We start from the raw sequence: 13310 nt of genomic DNA on the forward strand, positions 1-13310 counted from the left end.
CATACAAATTGAAACTTAACGCAAACGTACGCATCATTCTGTACGCAAAAAAAAACATCAACGAATAAACAAATAACACAGAAAAACTAGTTGCTGCCCGGAGTTTTGAAATTTGCGGCAGTAATGCAGCCGGCAGTTATGTCGCGCTGCAATACTGCCTGCAGTCGACTGCAATAGAGTCCTTCAGACATGTCATAATATACTTATCAGCCGGTTTATAAATTGCTAACTCCCCAATATGCCAAACTTAATCCAATGCATTGTCTTATCAATACTTTATCAGTTACATGTCAAGTACATTTCAGATCTTTTGTAATGGTTAGTGACGAATCGTAAAAAGTAGCGAAATATCGTACAATTGATTTAAATCAGTAAAAAAAATTCAAAAAATAGAGCAAAATTCTCTAAATCTTTAGACAATATAGTGATAAAGATTTTATTTAAAAGTAGCTTTTAAAAAAACGAAAAACACTAAACGTTCCTTGGCTACGTGTAACCCAGGACCATCTTCTTCTTCAAAAAAAAGATCCAAAGTTAAAAAAAATAAAGGCACCCGACGAACGGAACGTTCAAGAAGAAGGAATGGAGAAGGATGAAAAAAGAGTGCATTTAGACACGATATTAATAGAGGAGATAGGGGAATTTGGGTGTTTCCAGAAACGGGCATTGGGGTCGGCCTTGCTAGTGGCTCTACTTGGCGGCTATAGTGGGAACGAGTATGTGTTTACTGCGGCGAGAATAACCACCAGGTAAGTGTTACCCAACACTATACCTGGGTAAATATTCTTTTCGTTGTCTTGATTCTGACCAGTCTGTCGTCTTCTAAGTTTGTCTTTTATCAAATAAATAATAAAATTGAGCGCTATTGCATGTCTTTCTAGCTGTAAATTATTAGGTACTTCAGAAAAATCAAAAACTAAATTTCACCCCATAATATAAAAAGATCAACTCCCTAATATTTTTTATGGACGAAAAAAACAATACAACGAAAATAATTTTGATCTACCTACCGAATTTTTTGAGAAATATTTAACTAATGCACCTAAAGTTTCACAATTTGCTGCTTCAGGCCAGTTAGAAATTATATTCGAATATCAAAATATTTATTTTGTTATTGTGTATACAGTTAGCAAAACTATTAGCTTATTATTATTATTGTAGTTTGTGGGCCGTTGAATGCCACGTCGACCGGGCATTGGTCTATTGTGACAGCCCTTTAAAGTTCATTACTGATGCCCGTTGAATCCAGGAAATTCCAGATTCTTTAGGCCGTAATGTTCTGTACCTCATAGGGTTGCAATACGAGCCGCCCTAGGTGGGTACTTCTTTTTGACATTAGTGGTCCACAGGAGCAGAGAATGTGCATTGCAGTCTCCTCTGACTCATGGCACAACCTGCATGTCGCGTCTTGTTTCTTTCCGATTTGAAACATGTGTTTGTTCAATTTACAGTGTCCAGTCAAAATTCTGGTCACCGCACAGGCTTTGTGTCTTTTGAGCCCTAGAAGCTCCCTAGCAATTAGCCAAACTATTAGCTTAGTACTCCTGCATGTAAAAATGTATGCAAGGGTAAGCTAATAATTTTGCTGACTGTACAAATATAGGTGCGGATTAGACGCACAAGTGAATGATAACAAAAATTATACGTTCAAATTGGCCTCCTGGTCATTATAAACTTAAGAGTTATTCTCTTGTCGGTGGAGTACCTTCCAGCTCTCCCTATCCTACGCCAGCTCTTTGACTTTTTGATGCCACGACACGATGCTTTTGACACGATCCCTACTTTTTCTTTTTAAATTTAGTAATAATTTTCTTTACCAGATGCCTAATCCCGGAATGCGAAACCAGCGGTGTTTCCAACTGGTTGACAATGGCGATATTATTATTATTATTTCTTTACCAGATGCCTAATCCCGGAATGCGAAACCAGCGGTGTTTCCAACTGGTTGACAATGGCGATACCCCTATATGGCGGGTCTTTTGACAACTGTAATAAATTCAACTCGACATGGCTTCAAGGGAATGCTAGCTGCACGGTTGATAACTTCGACAGAGATATTATTGTGCCATGTGAGGATTACGTTTATGAGAATACAGATACCGTCGTGTATGAGGTATTTTATTTACATTAATAAACAATTTAAATCTAACCCAATCGACCCGGGCCAGGACCCGGACCCGGGTACGTCCTTAAACTACGTCCACAAGAGAGGTATGGGCATTGTGAATGTGATCTCGCTTTGTGTGGTAGGGCATAGCACAGCGGATGTTATTCCAGATCTAGAGCTACTGCTCTGGGGAAGTACCTTACAGAAAACCGCAGCCAAATAACACTAGACCCTACTCATAGTGTTGTGTTCCTGCCGGTGAGTAAGGTTGCCAGAGCTCAACGAGGGGGGAGGGGGTTAGGGTCGGCAACACGCATGTAACTCCTCTGGAGTTGCAGGCGTACATAGCGTAGGTATATATAGCATAGCATAGGCGGACCGTATGCTTGTTTGCCACCAACGTAGTATAAAAAAAAATCGAGCTTGGACAAAGCTCGAAATCTCTAGAACTGTCCTAATATTAAGTATGTTAATTAAAGGTCTCTTTTTAATATTCACACCATTTGACATTTGGCGACCGCAAGTAACCGCCGCCACTTTGGGAAAACGTGAATAATCCTGGAGAAATTTTACTTTTAATCCGTGATCAACACACTCTGTGGTCTAAGAAAATATTAAGAGCCCACCAACGTGCTCACTAGCGCCACTGCTAAATAATTGAGATTTTTTAAATTTAACGACAGATATTTATAAAAGGGGGCCGCTACGTACTGTATTTTGTATTTAAGTACCTTTTGAGTACATCAAACTAGTTTTTATGTTGCTGGATTCGTCGATCTATGAACTCAAAACAAAAACGGCTTTAACTTTGGACGCCTAGATTGACGCATCCAGCAACGTAAAAACTATTATGATGTATTCAAAAGGTACTTAAATACAAAATACAGTACGTAGCGGCCCCCTTTTTTAAATATCTATCGTTAAATTGAAATAATAACAATTATTTAGCAGTGGCGTTAGTGAGCACGTTGATGGGCACTTAAGGTCCTTGTACGATTATGCAAATTGTGCACTTAAGCAGAGATATCTACTAGCGAAATTACATGTTTGATTACAGCAATCGGTTACCCTAATGCATCTCACTGAACTTTTTTTACTTTACAGTTTAACTTAGCATGCCAAGAATGGCGCAGGTCAATCATCGGCTCAGCCAGCACATTCGGGATGATGTTAGCATTGCCCCTGACTGGCTTCATCGCCGACAGATACGGGCGCCGATTCGCGCTGGCCCTCAATGCGTTTAATCATGCTTGGCTTGGCTTGTCCCGATATTGGACTCAGTCCTATGAGAGTTTTATCACTTTAGAATTTCTGGAGGCTGTTTTTGGTGCGGCAGGATTTGCTTGCGCTTATATCATTGGTAAGTAGACTTGGCACTTGTCTTCATGTAGAGCTTTGTGTTTTTAATCGACATCCAATTTTCGAACATAGATTCGTTATGATTTTATTTTTATGTACAAAGATATACGCAGCTGCGGGTACACGTATTGGTCGGTTTGTTATTGCCCGATGGACCGATTTGAAAAATTCTTTTTTGTTTGAAAGGGGTACTTTGCAGTTGATCCCATTATCATCATTATTAATGTCATGAACTCTTTAGTAGTTAAATTTCTAGTTTTAGTTTAGTCTAAATTTCCTAAATAGGTAAAAATAACACAATAATACTTAAAGTTTGTAATTAAAGAAGACATAGACTATATTTATCATCAAGTGAGGATAAAACCAATAAAGGGGAATCTTCAATTATTACAGGCATACCAATTAGTGACATCAGTATTTTTTATGATAACTCATCCATTTTCTCTCGGAATCGGACATCATAAACTGATACAGAGGAACTCCTGGTGAAGACTGTAAAAAAATGGGCCTTTAAATATTTTTTTGTGAAAGTTGTTCTTTGTTTGTTAAAAGTTATTAAAAATACTGCTTCTAATAACCTCTTTTTAACAGCAATGGAGTTTGTGGGACCCAAGTACCGAGTCTTAGCAGGCGCTACAACGTCCACTTTCTACACAATTGGCATGATCATGCAAGCTCTGATGGCCTGGGCCTTGCCTTACTGGAGACACTTGACTCTTGCACTCTACATTCCTCAACTTATCACAATCACCTACTTCTTCATCATGCCCGAGTCAGTCCGGTGGTACTTAAGCAAAGGGCGATATTCTGAAGCGGAAACTCAACTAAAAAAGGCAGCACAGATAAATCGGAAAACCATGTCTGAGAGATCTCTTCAAAGTTTGAGAGATTGCTCCGAAGAAGAGAGAAGGAATATGGCGTTAAAGAAGCAAAAAAAACCGTGGCTAGTGACTCTTGTCTTCCAACACAAGCCTATACTCCTTCGTTGTATTATAGCACCAGTTTGGTGGATCACCACTGTTCTAGTCTATTATGGTTTGTCAATGAATGCTGTCAATATGTCAGGGAATAAATACTTGAACTACATAGCAGTTGGAGCAGTTGAGATTCCTGGATTTTGGACGGCTGTTCTCCTATTTGATAGGATTGGTAGAAAACCACTATTTATTAGTGCTTTCTGGATGTGCGCAGCGTGCCAGATTGGATTTATTTTCATGCCTGATGGTTAGTTTTTCGAATGTATATTTCTTGTCGCAAACTTTTCTTAAAGAACCATAATCATCGATTTTCAATTGTTGTGTATCATATAACATTAATAGTTCATTACTATAGAGGCTGGGAAACGTAGGGTTGCAGGCCAAGTAGATATAGACCGGATAGAGATACACGGCCGGCAACCCCGTTTCTCGCCGAGATTTGTATAGTGCTTTTCTCAAACGTGCAATCAAAACAAAAAATGTAGTCAATTAGTTTTGTGGCGAACTACTCGGCTCGCCACTCTAACAGCGGTGCCCTACGCACGTAAGTCCGCGCGCCTGCGTGATGCGCCACCGTCGTTGCTTAGCAACGAATATGCACAACAAATCACCGTACCGTACCTATTTGTTGATGGTTGAATGCCAAGACGTTGTATCACAATTTGACGTTAAAAAACAAAAGAAGGTTGCTTTACAGTCCTAGGTGTGTAAGGCAGTATGAAATTCCTTTACATATCATCTTTACTCATCGCACCTGATATTTCCGGACCTAATTTGACGTAAGTCATGTCATCATTTCATAGCAAGTTTGAGAAAAATAATTTTACACTTTGACTCGTGTATTTTTAGTCCCTAGCGCGAAAGGTTTTAAAAGCCTAGGTGGAGATCTAAGAGACTATTTACAAACACTAATAAAATTGTCAATTGGTTCACGTTGATAGCGTTGCGCGCACTGCCACTCGCCGCACAGTGCGTATATACGTGATAACCATAAAATTACCGTAATCAATGTAAAGGCTCAATCCTGCACCAAAAACCATGCTACCACTACCACTAGTGTATTTTATTAACAAATACTTTTTTTCAAGGTTTCTATGGCCTTTCCCTGGCAGTGTACCTGTTTGGCAAGTACACCATCTCCATAGTGGTGACGTCACTGTACATCTTCACCAATGAGCTTTTCCCGACGCAGTACCGGACCAGTCTGCTGGCGTTCTCGTCCATGGTTGGCAGGATTGGTTCCATAACTGCGCCGCTAACTCCTGCTTTGGTAAGAAAAAAATACTCATTACTTTAGAGTTAAAGATTATTCACACTAGAACAGCCGAGACGTCCGACACTTCTTATTCCGGGACCAGGACTTTTTTAGCCTGAGACATCCTTAACTTTGATAGCAAGAGTAAAGTAGTAGTAGAGGTAGAGAGAGTAGACATCACTAATTTTGTCAAGGAAATTGATAGATACATCGATGGCAATGATGCCACGGCAGAAATGTCGCATTAGTAATGCCGCTGTATTTGAGATCATCTTTACGTTTTGTACCTTCACGCCAAAATAAAATCGCAAAACTGCATGTAGTCATTGTAGTCAACTCAGTTTCAATATTTTTAAAAGTCCTCTTGTAACCCTTTGAACGCTACAGAGGGCCTACCGCAAACCACGTTCGACGTGTTGCCTCCGTCACACTTACGTACGAATTTACAAGTGCGACAGAGAGGCAACACGTCGAACGTGGTTCGCGGCAGGCCCTCAGGTATCGTGCGCGGCGCCGGCGCGTCATCGTGAACCTTGTCGGTATGGACGAAGGTTGATATTGAGCTGAAGCCGCGCGTCAGTTGACGTGCTTGGCAGTCAGAGGGTTATTATTAACGAAATCATAATAGCTTCTCTTCTGCCCTTAGTCTTTGACTACTGAAAACTTGGTTGTAGTTTCTAGATAACGTGTCAACAGTAGATAAAATGCAGTTCTTGCGACGCGCTGACACATATTGGTTTCCAAACCCTCTGGTTGGTTTCTACAGAGCTAGTATTTGGATGTACATTTTTATTCCAGGCCTCAATGGTATGGGAACATCTCCCATTCGTCCTATTTGGAACCCTAGCAGCAATATCAGGGTTCTTGGTGCTACTGGCACCTGAGACCAAAGGCATCATACTACCTGACACTATGCAGGAGGCTGCTGAGCTGGGCTCTAAGCGTAAACCTGTACTATAAAGTTAAAGACCAAGCTAGCCATAACCTTTATTGGAACAATACGATACCGGAGACTTTGCACCCAGCACCTCGACCAGGTGTAGAAGGCACTAGATGACTAGATAATAAATGACAATTACTTTTAAGATATTTTATTTTATTTCACATAATAAATAGTAGCCCGGTGGTGGTGGTGAGTTTCTTTCGACACCCTCTGTAAAGGAGGGTGTAAGTGGTCACGTACCTGTACACACCCGTACATGTAGAGGCTCGAGTGAGACGCACGATAACTAAATAACATGATTAAATCACAGTCTAGAAATGACGTGGAAGACACAGTCACCTTTAATTTATTTTCTTTTAATCCATACCGAATATTTCTAATACATGGAAATTATTCGTAAAGAAACAACGACAAAGATAAAAGAATCTATTTTTAGCCACGACATTGGCAACGTCATACTTGTAGACAAAACAGGTAGGACTATATAAATAATAATATTGGTGTATATCATAATCATTAGGATAAAACTGACTAAATGGCTACAAGACAATTGCTTTTATACTGTTAAGGACTATTTAAATTTCAAATTGTAATTTTTAATTTTTCATTATCATATTATGACATAACTTTGACATACCTACGAATCTATTTTAGTTTAGCTTAGTATTTCTATTTTAATCTCATTTATTTTTATTTGCATTATGTCATTGTTTTTATTAAGATTATTAAAATTTTATGCATGTACCTGATGTACTCTACTAGTAAATGTAAATTACAAACATTTTGCATGTTGGCTTTATGTCGACTGAATACTGATGCTAAAACTGTTTTAAGACCGTATTGTAACCTATTCTGGCAAATAAACATTTCTAATTTCTAATTTCTAATTTCATAATGTAACAAAAATAATGGTGGTCCCTTTGACGAAAGGGGACGAAGTCACGAGACCGCGTCTGCATACATAATTATGTAGTCTTAATTTTTCTTTGACATTAAGGAAATTAAATTTCATGGGGGAAAGGGTGGCATTATGTACGAGTCCCGAGGTGTCGTAAGACACGGGATAAGTTGGTACATAATGACACGTTTGCACGTTCCATGAACAACGTTTTTAGTTCCGTACCAAAAAGGTAATAAAAACTGGCCAAGAGCATGTCGGGCCACGCTCAGTGTAGGGTTCCGTAGTTACTCTTCCGTCACAATAAGCTAAACTGGAGCTTAAAGTATAGTAAATTGTTAACCAAGGCATGCCCTCCCATCTCGAACTAGTTATAATTATTTCTAAATCGATATCAATAGATGGCGCCAAATGTCACAATCAGCCATTACGAAATTGTTATCCTTCATAATAAGAGATATTTAACGTGCCATAAATTAAAAACACTATAAATGAAATGTAAACATTAATAACAACACGAATTCAATGCATTAATTTACAAAATTTGATACCACAATTATATTGCGATTTGCGAGTTTTGCGACTGACTACGTTATGGGCAACAGCGCACGACGGATATAGCTGTCGAAGTAATAATGAATATCGTCACTAGATGGAGCCACCACGATTCTAGTACGTTTTACGCATGAATCGAGTATTCAACTGGATCAGCCATGAGCGGTGGAGGAAAATGACCGAACGGGATATCTTATTTATCTTTCAGTAGGAGTAGTAAAGAAAGCGTTATTATTGTTTGTCCTTGTCACATAATGTTGAAATGTGAGGACATTTTTTTATTCCCACCGTGAATTTAGTATAGTTTGTGGTACCTACACATAACCCGACCAAATCTTATACCTTTAAACGAGCAATTCTTGTATATATATATATATTTCCGGGATCTCGGAAACGGTTCTAACGATTTTGCTGAAATTTGGTATATGGGAGTTTTTGGGGGTAAACAATCGATCTAGATTAGTCTTATGTTTGGGAAAACGCGTGTTTTCGAGTTTTCATGCGTTTTTCTTTCGACGCATAATATGGTCGCTAATTTCGTGTTGCCAGCCACTGTCCGTCTGGTCCAGCGGGATAAGACGCGGACTGCTAAACGAGTGTTACGGGTTCGAATCTCGCCCGGTGACCAACTTTTTTTTTAAATATATGTTCAAGTTTATATATAATTTTTTAATTTTTATTGTTTTAGACAAGTTTAATTTAGTAAAAAATGTAGTTAAGATTATCACCTATACACCACCATATTACAATAAATAGTTGTAACCGAGCTAAGCTCGGTCGCCCAGGTACTTATATTATAGATTATGTTGTCAGGGATCTTAAAATGTGTTTTTAATTTCGTCGCATTGCGTAACTTCTTAGCTCAATAGTGGGACCAGAGTTTTGCCGTAAAAGTAATGATAATTCTAAAGATGGAAAAGTTATGCTTATATGGCATGGGACATATTTTAAGCATATTTGTAATATAAAAGTTAGAACGAGCGTCAGATATAAATTAGGTATATATATTCTTTTATTAATGATTGTTATGTGTTGTCGAGGGAGGTAAAATAATGTAATTCTCAGTATACTAAGTGATTTTTTTTCTAATCTATTATCCTCATTAAACCAAGATTAAAATTATGTGGGCGCCATCGCCATGAGGGATTTTTCCTGGTGTTTGACGGGGTTTCTTTGGCTACCTAGTGTGTGTGCACTGTTGTGCATTCATCCAAAAAGGCATAGCGATCGGTACGCTCTGGTGAAATAGTGGGGCACTTTAATTACAAAAAAATAATCTCTCTCACAAGTGGGATCCCCGGATTTATGAATATAAATTTCGGTACTTCGAAATCAATTACCGGAATTTATACATAGATTAATTGAAAAACCAAATAAACCAGTTATTTTTAAAACCAAATAAAGTTAGGAGAAAAGGTAATTTTCGCCGGGGTTCGATACTCGGACCTCCCGCTCGCTAGTCTACACATCTACCGCTGAGCCATTGTAGTATAGTCAAGTTAAGAAAAAGTATGGAAGTAAGTCGTGTAGTCGTGCTTTTTTTGGATTTGTTAGATGGCGCAACTAGATTGTTTCCCCCGAGTTGCACCGTTTCTATTATGTACGGAAGACCGTTAAATTTTAGGTATAAACTATAAAGTGCCGTAATTTTGGAGTAAATTAAAAGCTATTAGGTTCAAGCTAAGTAGTGTATAGAGAACACCTTGGTGCATAGTATATCTTAATTAAATAGATGTGCAATGTATGATACCCTAAAAAAAATTTATTTTTCGATTGCGGCTCGAGGATAAGTCAGTCGGTTGGTGCAATCTCAAGTTAAGCTTTTTAAAGCATTATAAACATTCAGTTAACTTTGCACGCCTGGGCAAATTATGGAACATGTATTTTTAATTATTTTGTACATTGTGCTTCGGGGGAAATTAAGAGAGACGTGAAAATTTTAAAAACGGTACTTATCTAAAGACACTACATTTGCACTAAATAAAAAATAGATTTTTTTTACCGGAAGTTTGTCAAAAAGTAAATAGAATTAATCGCAACGAACTGCAAGCGAAGGTGGTTGGCAGCACGCGGCACAGGGCGCGCGGGGCGGGGAGATAGCGCAGCGCGCAGCTAGGGTTTGCAATATCCGACAATTTTTCGGATCCGGATACGTAGAAATAGGATATCAAGAACGACTGTCAAACTTCAAAAGTGCGACCAAAAATGAAATGCAAGTTTGTGCGTAAATTGTCTATGTGAGATCAAAAATAGTGATGTCATGTTACAACTTATTAATAATCTATCAGTGTTTGACTGCTTTATCGACTACTTATTCAAATGTGTTTGATTGTATAAAAAAATGTTATACGAGTAGGTATGAAGTCGCTTCCCTTATGGTCATATAGGGCCCAAAAGGTGCCTTTGATGAAACCAGCATCATATTTTAGTATGTTGTTAAGCATGTTATTCTGACTAAAAAACCATCGGGAGACAGTTTCTAACGTGGTTAAGTCACCAGTTATGACGTCATCAAAATGGCCGGTGCCGTGTTCAGAATATTGCGTATACCACAGCAAGTATATCACATGTAAGCTTGTGTGGGGTGTCATAAAAAGCAAAATGAATGCGCTACAATATCGTTTATACATTTGACCTTGTAAATACCATAGTTTGCGAGAAATTTTAAGTTTTATTTAAATTTTCCCGAAAAAAAATCCGTTTTTTGTTTTCATCAACTTTACTAGTAACTTTACAGGAAGACATTATATCAAGATATGAATGCTACATTAATAAGCTATAAAATTCCATTAAAATTTTGAAAATCGGTTAATAAACAAGCAAATTACACTATTTTTGTTCCATACCGGATGACACCACCAAGAGTCGGATGGCTGTTTCAATACAATTTGCAAGGCAAATGATGTTTAAGTAAAGGTAACTTGCTGAACGATATTTATAGTAAAGTAATATTTTCGATAAAAGTATTATTATCAAAATTAAGAATACTGAGATCGTTTTATTGTAATTTACTCCGGATCTAGCTAATTAAAGTTACACACTAATTAAACAAAAATATTTATTTTTTTACGTATTATTTTGTCCCAGAGCATGCACCTTCGCATGCGCAAAGCATAGTGTATTTAAATCCGTGTTTTACTCACCCACACCCTGTACAGCGTTCTTTGCACTTGCAAGACAATAGCTCCTTGCAGCTGAGACTAGCATCAGGAAGGGTTTTCTACAAAGAGGTGTACGCTGGTCCATAATTTTATCTTTCGCCAAGCCTAGTTGCAAGAATCTAGCATTTGTGGGTCGCTATTCAGGTAAATTGGTCCCAATGTGGGTCTGTTAAGCCCTTTTTATATGCTGTAGGAGAGCATCCTGTTGAAGGAATATACTCGATCGCTCTGGTTTTTCCTAAACAAGATCCTCCTCGCAGTATTTACATTACATATTTGTGTCCCTACTGGGAAGTTATATGTAGGGTTTGCAATTAGAATATTGTGATATTCTAATTATTCGAATATCCACCAAAATAAATATCCGAATAAACTGATTTAGATAACACAGAAATAACGTATCGCTTTATAAGGCGCAGGTGCGCCCGCACATGGAATACTGTTCTCATCTATGGGCAGGGGCACCCCAGTACCAGCTTCTCCCTCTGGACCGCATCCAACGAAGAGTGACTCGAATTGTCGACTGCCAGTGCATTTCGGATCGGCTTGACTCCTTGGCGCTGCGTAGAGATGTGACCTCGCTCTGCATTTTCTATCGCATGTACAACGGGGAGTGCTCCGAGGAATTGTTCGGATTAATCCCTGCCGCTTCTTTTCGCCATCGCCCTACGCGACAACATTTCCATCCTCACCACTTAGATGGTTGGCAGTCCTCAACTGTGCGTTTTTCCAGGAACTTTCTGCCTCGCACAGCTAAACTGTGGTATGAACTGTCGCCTGCGGTATTTCCGGACCGATACGACCTTCAAACCTTCAAGAAAAGAGCGTATTCCCATCTTAAAGGCCGGCGACGCACTTACAACCCCTCTGGTGTTGCAGGTGTCCATGGGCGGCGGTAATCGCTTACCATCAGGTGATCCGTCTGCTCGTTTGCCTCCTCTACCATAAAAAAAAAAACGTTTTTAACTATGTTTTAATACAATGATATCACCCCAACTAATTTTAAATGATTACTTGATTACTATAATAGCTAACATAATGTTATCTCTAAAACCGTACTTAATAAGGAGGGTTTATATCTGGATTAGCTGGTGCATAGTTGGAAATACATCCAATGCCTCACCTCGTGTTCATTCGTCATGAAATACTAACTATGAAGTGACCCAAAAAGAATCTTGGCCTTTGACACAAGAACAACGTCAGTCTGCTCTATTCTGCACCACTCCACGCTAGTTGGATACTCCGAGGGAGTTTTAGGGCTACATCGCTCCTGCGGTATATCTTTTCACAGCTCGATTCTCTCCCGTCCACTCCAAGTGACCAAGCCTGCGAAGTCGTGCGGCTATAATCTCGCTAATTATATTGGGTGCCGCAACTAGCTACTCTAGCTCCCTATTTTTCCTACGCTTTCATCTTCTCTATCTTCATCTCTGATAGGTCCCAGAATATTCCGCCAGAATTTCGTCTTCTTCACTAAGAACTTGTTCTTTTTTTTCTGATTCAGAGTCCAAGTGCAATACTTACCGATGTCATTCATCAAAATCTAATTATTGTCTTATAGACTTGAATCATGGACAGTCTACTGATCAGCTTGGACACTAGAACTCGGCGAAGCGCTGCTGAGCATCTTAGGGCATTTTGGATTCGAACATCTATCTCCTCTTCCCGATTACTTTAGGTAGGTCTTTTCTTTTCGATCTGCGGTGGCAGCATGGTTCTATTTTTATCACTTGTCACTATGCCCTTCATGACAAATGATAAAGAGCCGACCATCTTAGCCCTATTCATTTGGAGATATTCTAGTGGTTGATTATCAGACCAATTTTCTCTCCTTCCTACTCTACTATCCTAGCCTTGGCCTTCAGGTTGCTTTTGTTTTGAGCCTATAGCCCCAAGTCATCAGGATATCCAATGATCTAATGTTTGCATTAAGCAACATTCGCATTCATTGTATAAAGTTACTGCGTGACATGATGTACCTATCAAAATTGATGTGCTGTTAGTATTTGAATTGATTAAATATATGAAAATAAAATAATAATAATAATAATTTAG

General features: G+C 38.8%; 1 protein-coding gene across 1 annotated transcript; it reads left to right on the plus strand.

The window, feature by feature from the left end:
* The first annotated feature begins 546 nt into the window (after positions 1 to 546).
* LOC133523072 (organic cation transporter protein-like) lies at positions 547 to 6783 on the plus strand. The gene is made up of 6 exons (XM_061858576.1): positions 547 to 749; positions 1903 to 2113; positions 3212 to 3467; positions 4058 to 4690; positions 5532 to 5713; positions 6497 to 6783. Exons 1-6 carry the CDS (start codon positions 583 to 585, stop codon positions 6656 to 6658), a joined length of 1611 nt encoding a protein of 536 aa, XP_061714560.1. The 5' UTR covers positions 547 to 582; the 3' UTR covers positions 6659 to 6783.
* Positions 6784 to 13310: the final 6527 nt, after the last annotated feature.

The sequence above is a fragment of the Cydia pomonella genome, chromosome 11 (assembly GCF_033807575.1).
Source record: "Cydia pomonella isolate Wapato2018A chromosome 11, ilCydPomo1, whole genome shotgun sequence".
NCBI lineage: Eukaryota > Metazoa > Arthropoda > Insecta > Lepidoptera > Tortricidae > Cydia > Cydia pomonella.

What these genes read in the sequence shown, in the direction of transcription:
- LOC133523072 (XM_061858576.1), top strand. Translation starts at nt 583, where the DNA reads ATGGAGAAGGATGAAAAAAGAGTGCATTTAGACACGATATTAATAGAG. An exon ending in TGCTTGCGCTTATATCATTG is followed by an intron (nt 3,468 to 4,057) that starts GTAAGTAGACTT and finishes TCTTTTTAACAG; the next exon opens with CAATGGAGTTTGTGGGACCC. An exon ending in ATTTATTTTCATGCCTGATG is followed by an intron (nt 4,691 to 5,531) that starts GTTAGTTTTTCG and finishes CTTTTTTTCAAG; the next exon opens with GTTTCTATGGCCTTTCCCTG.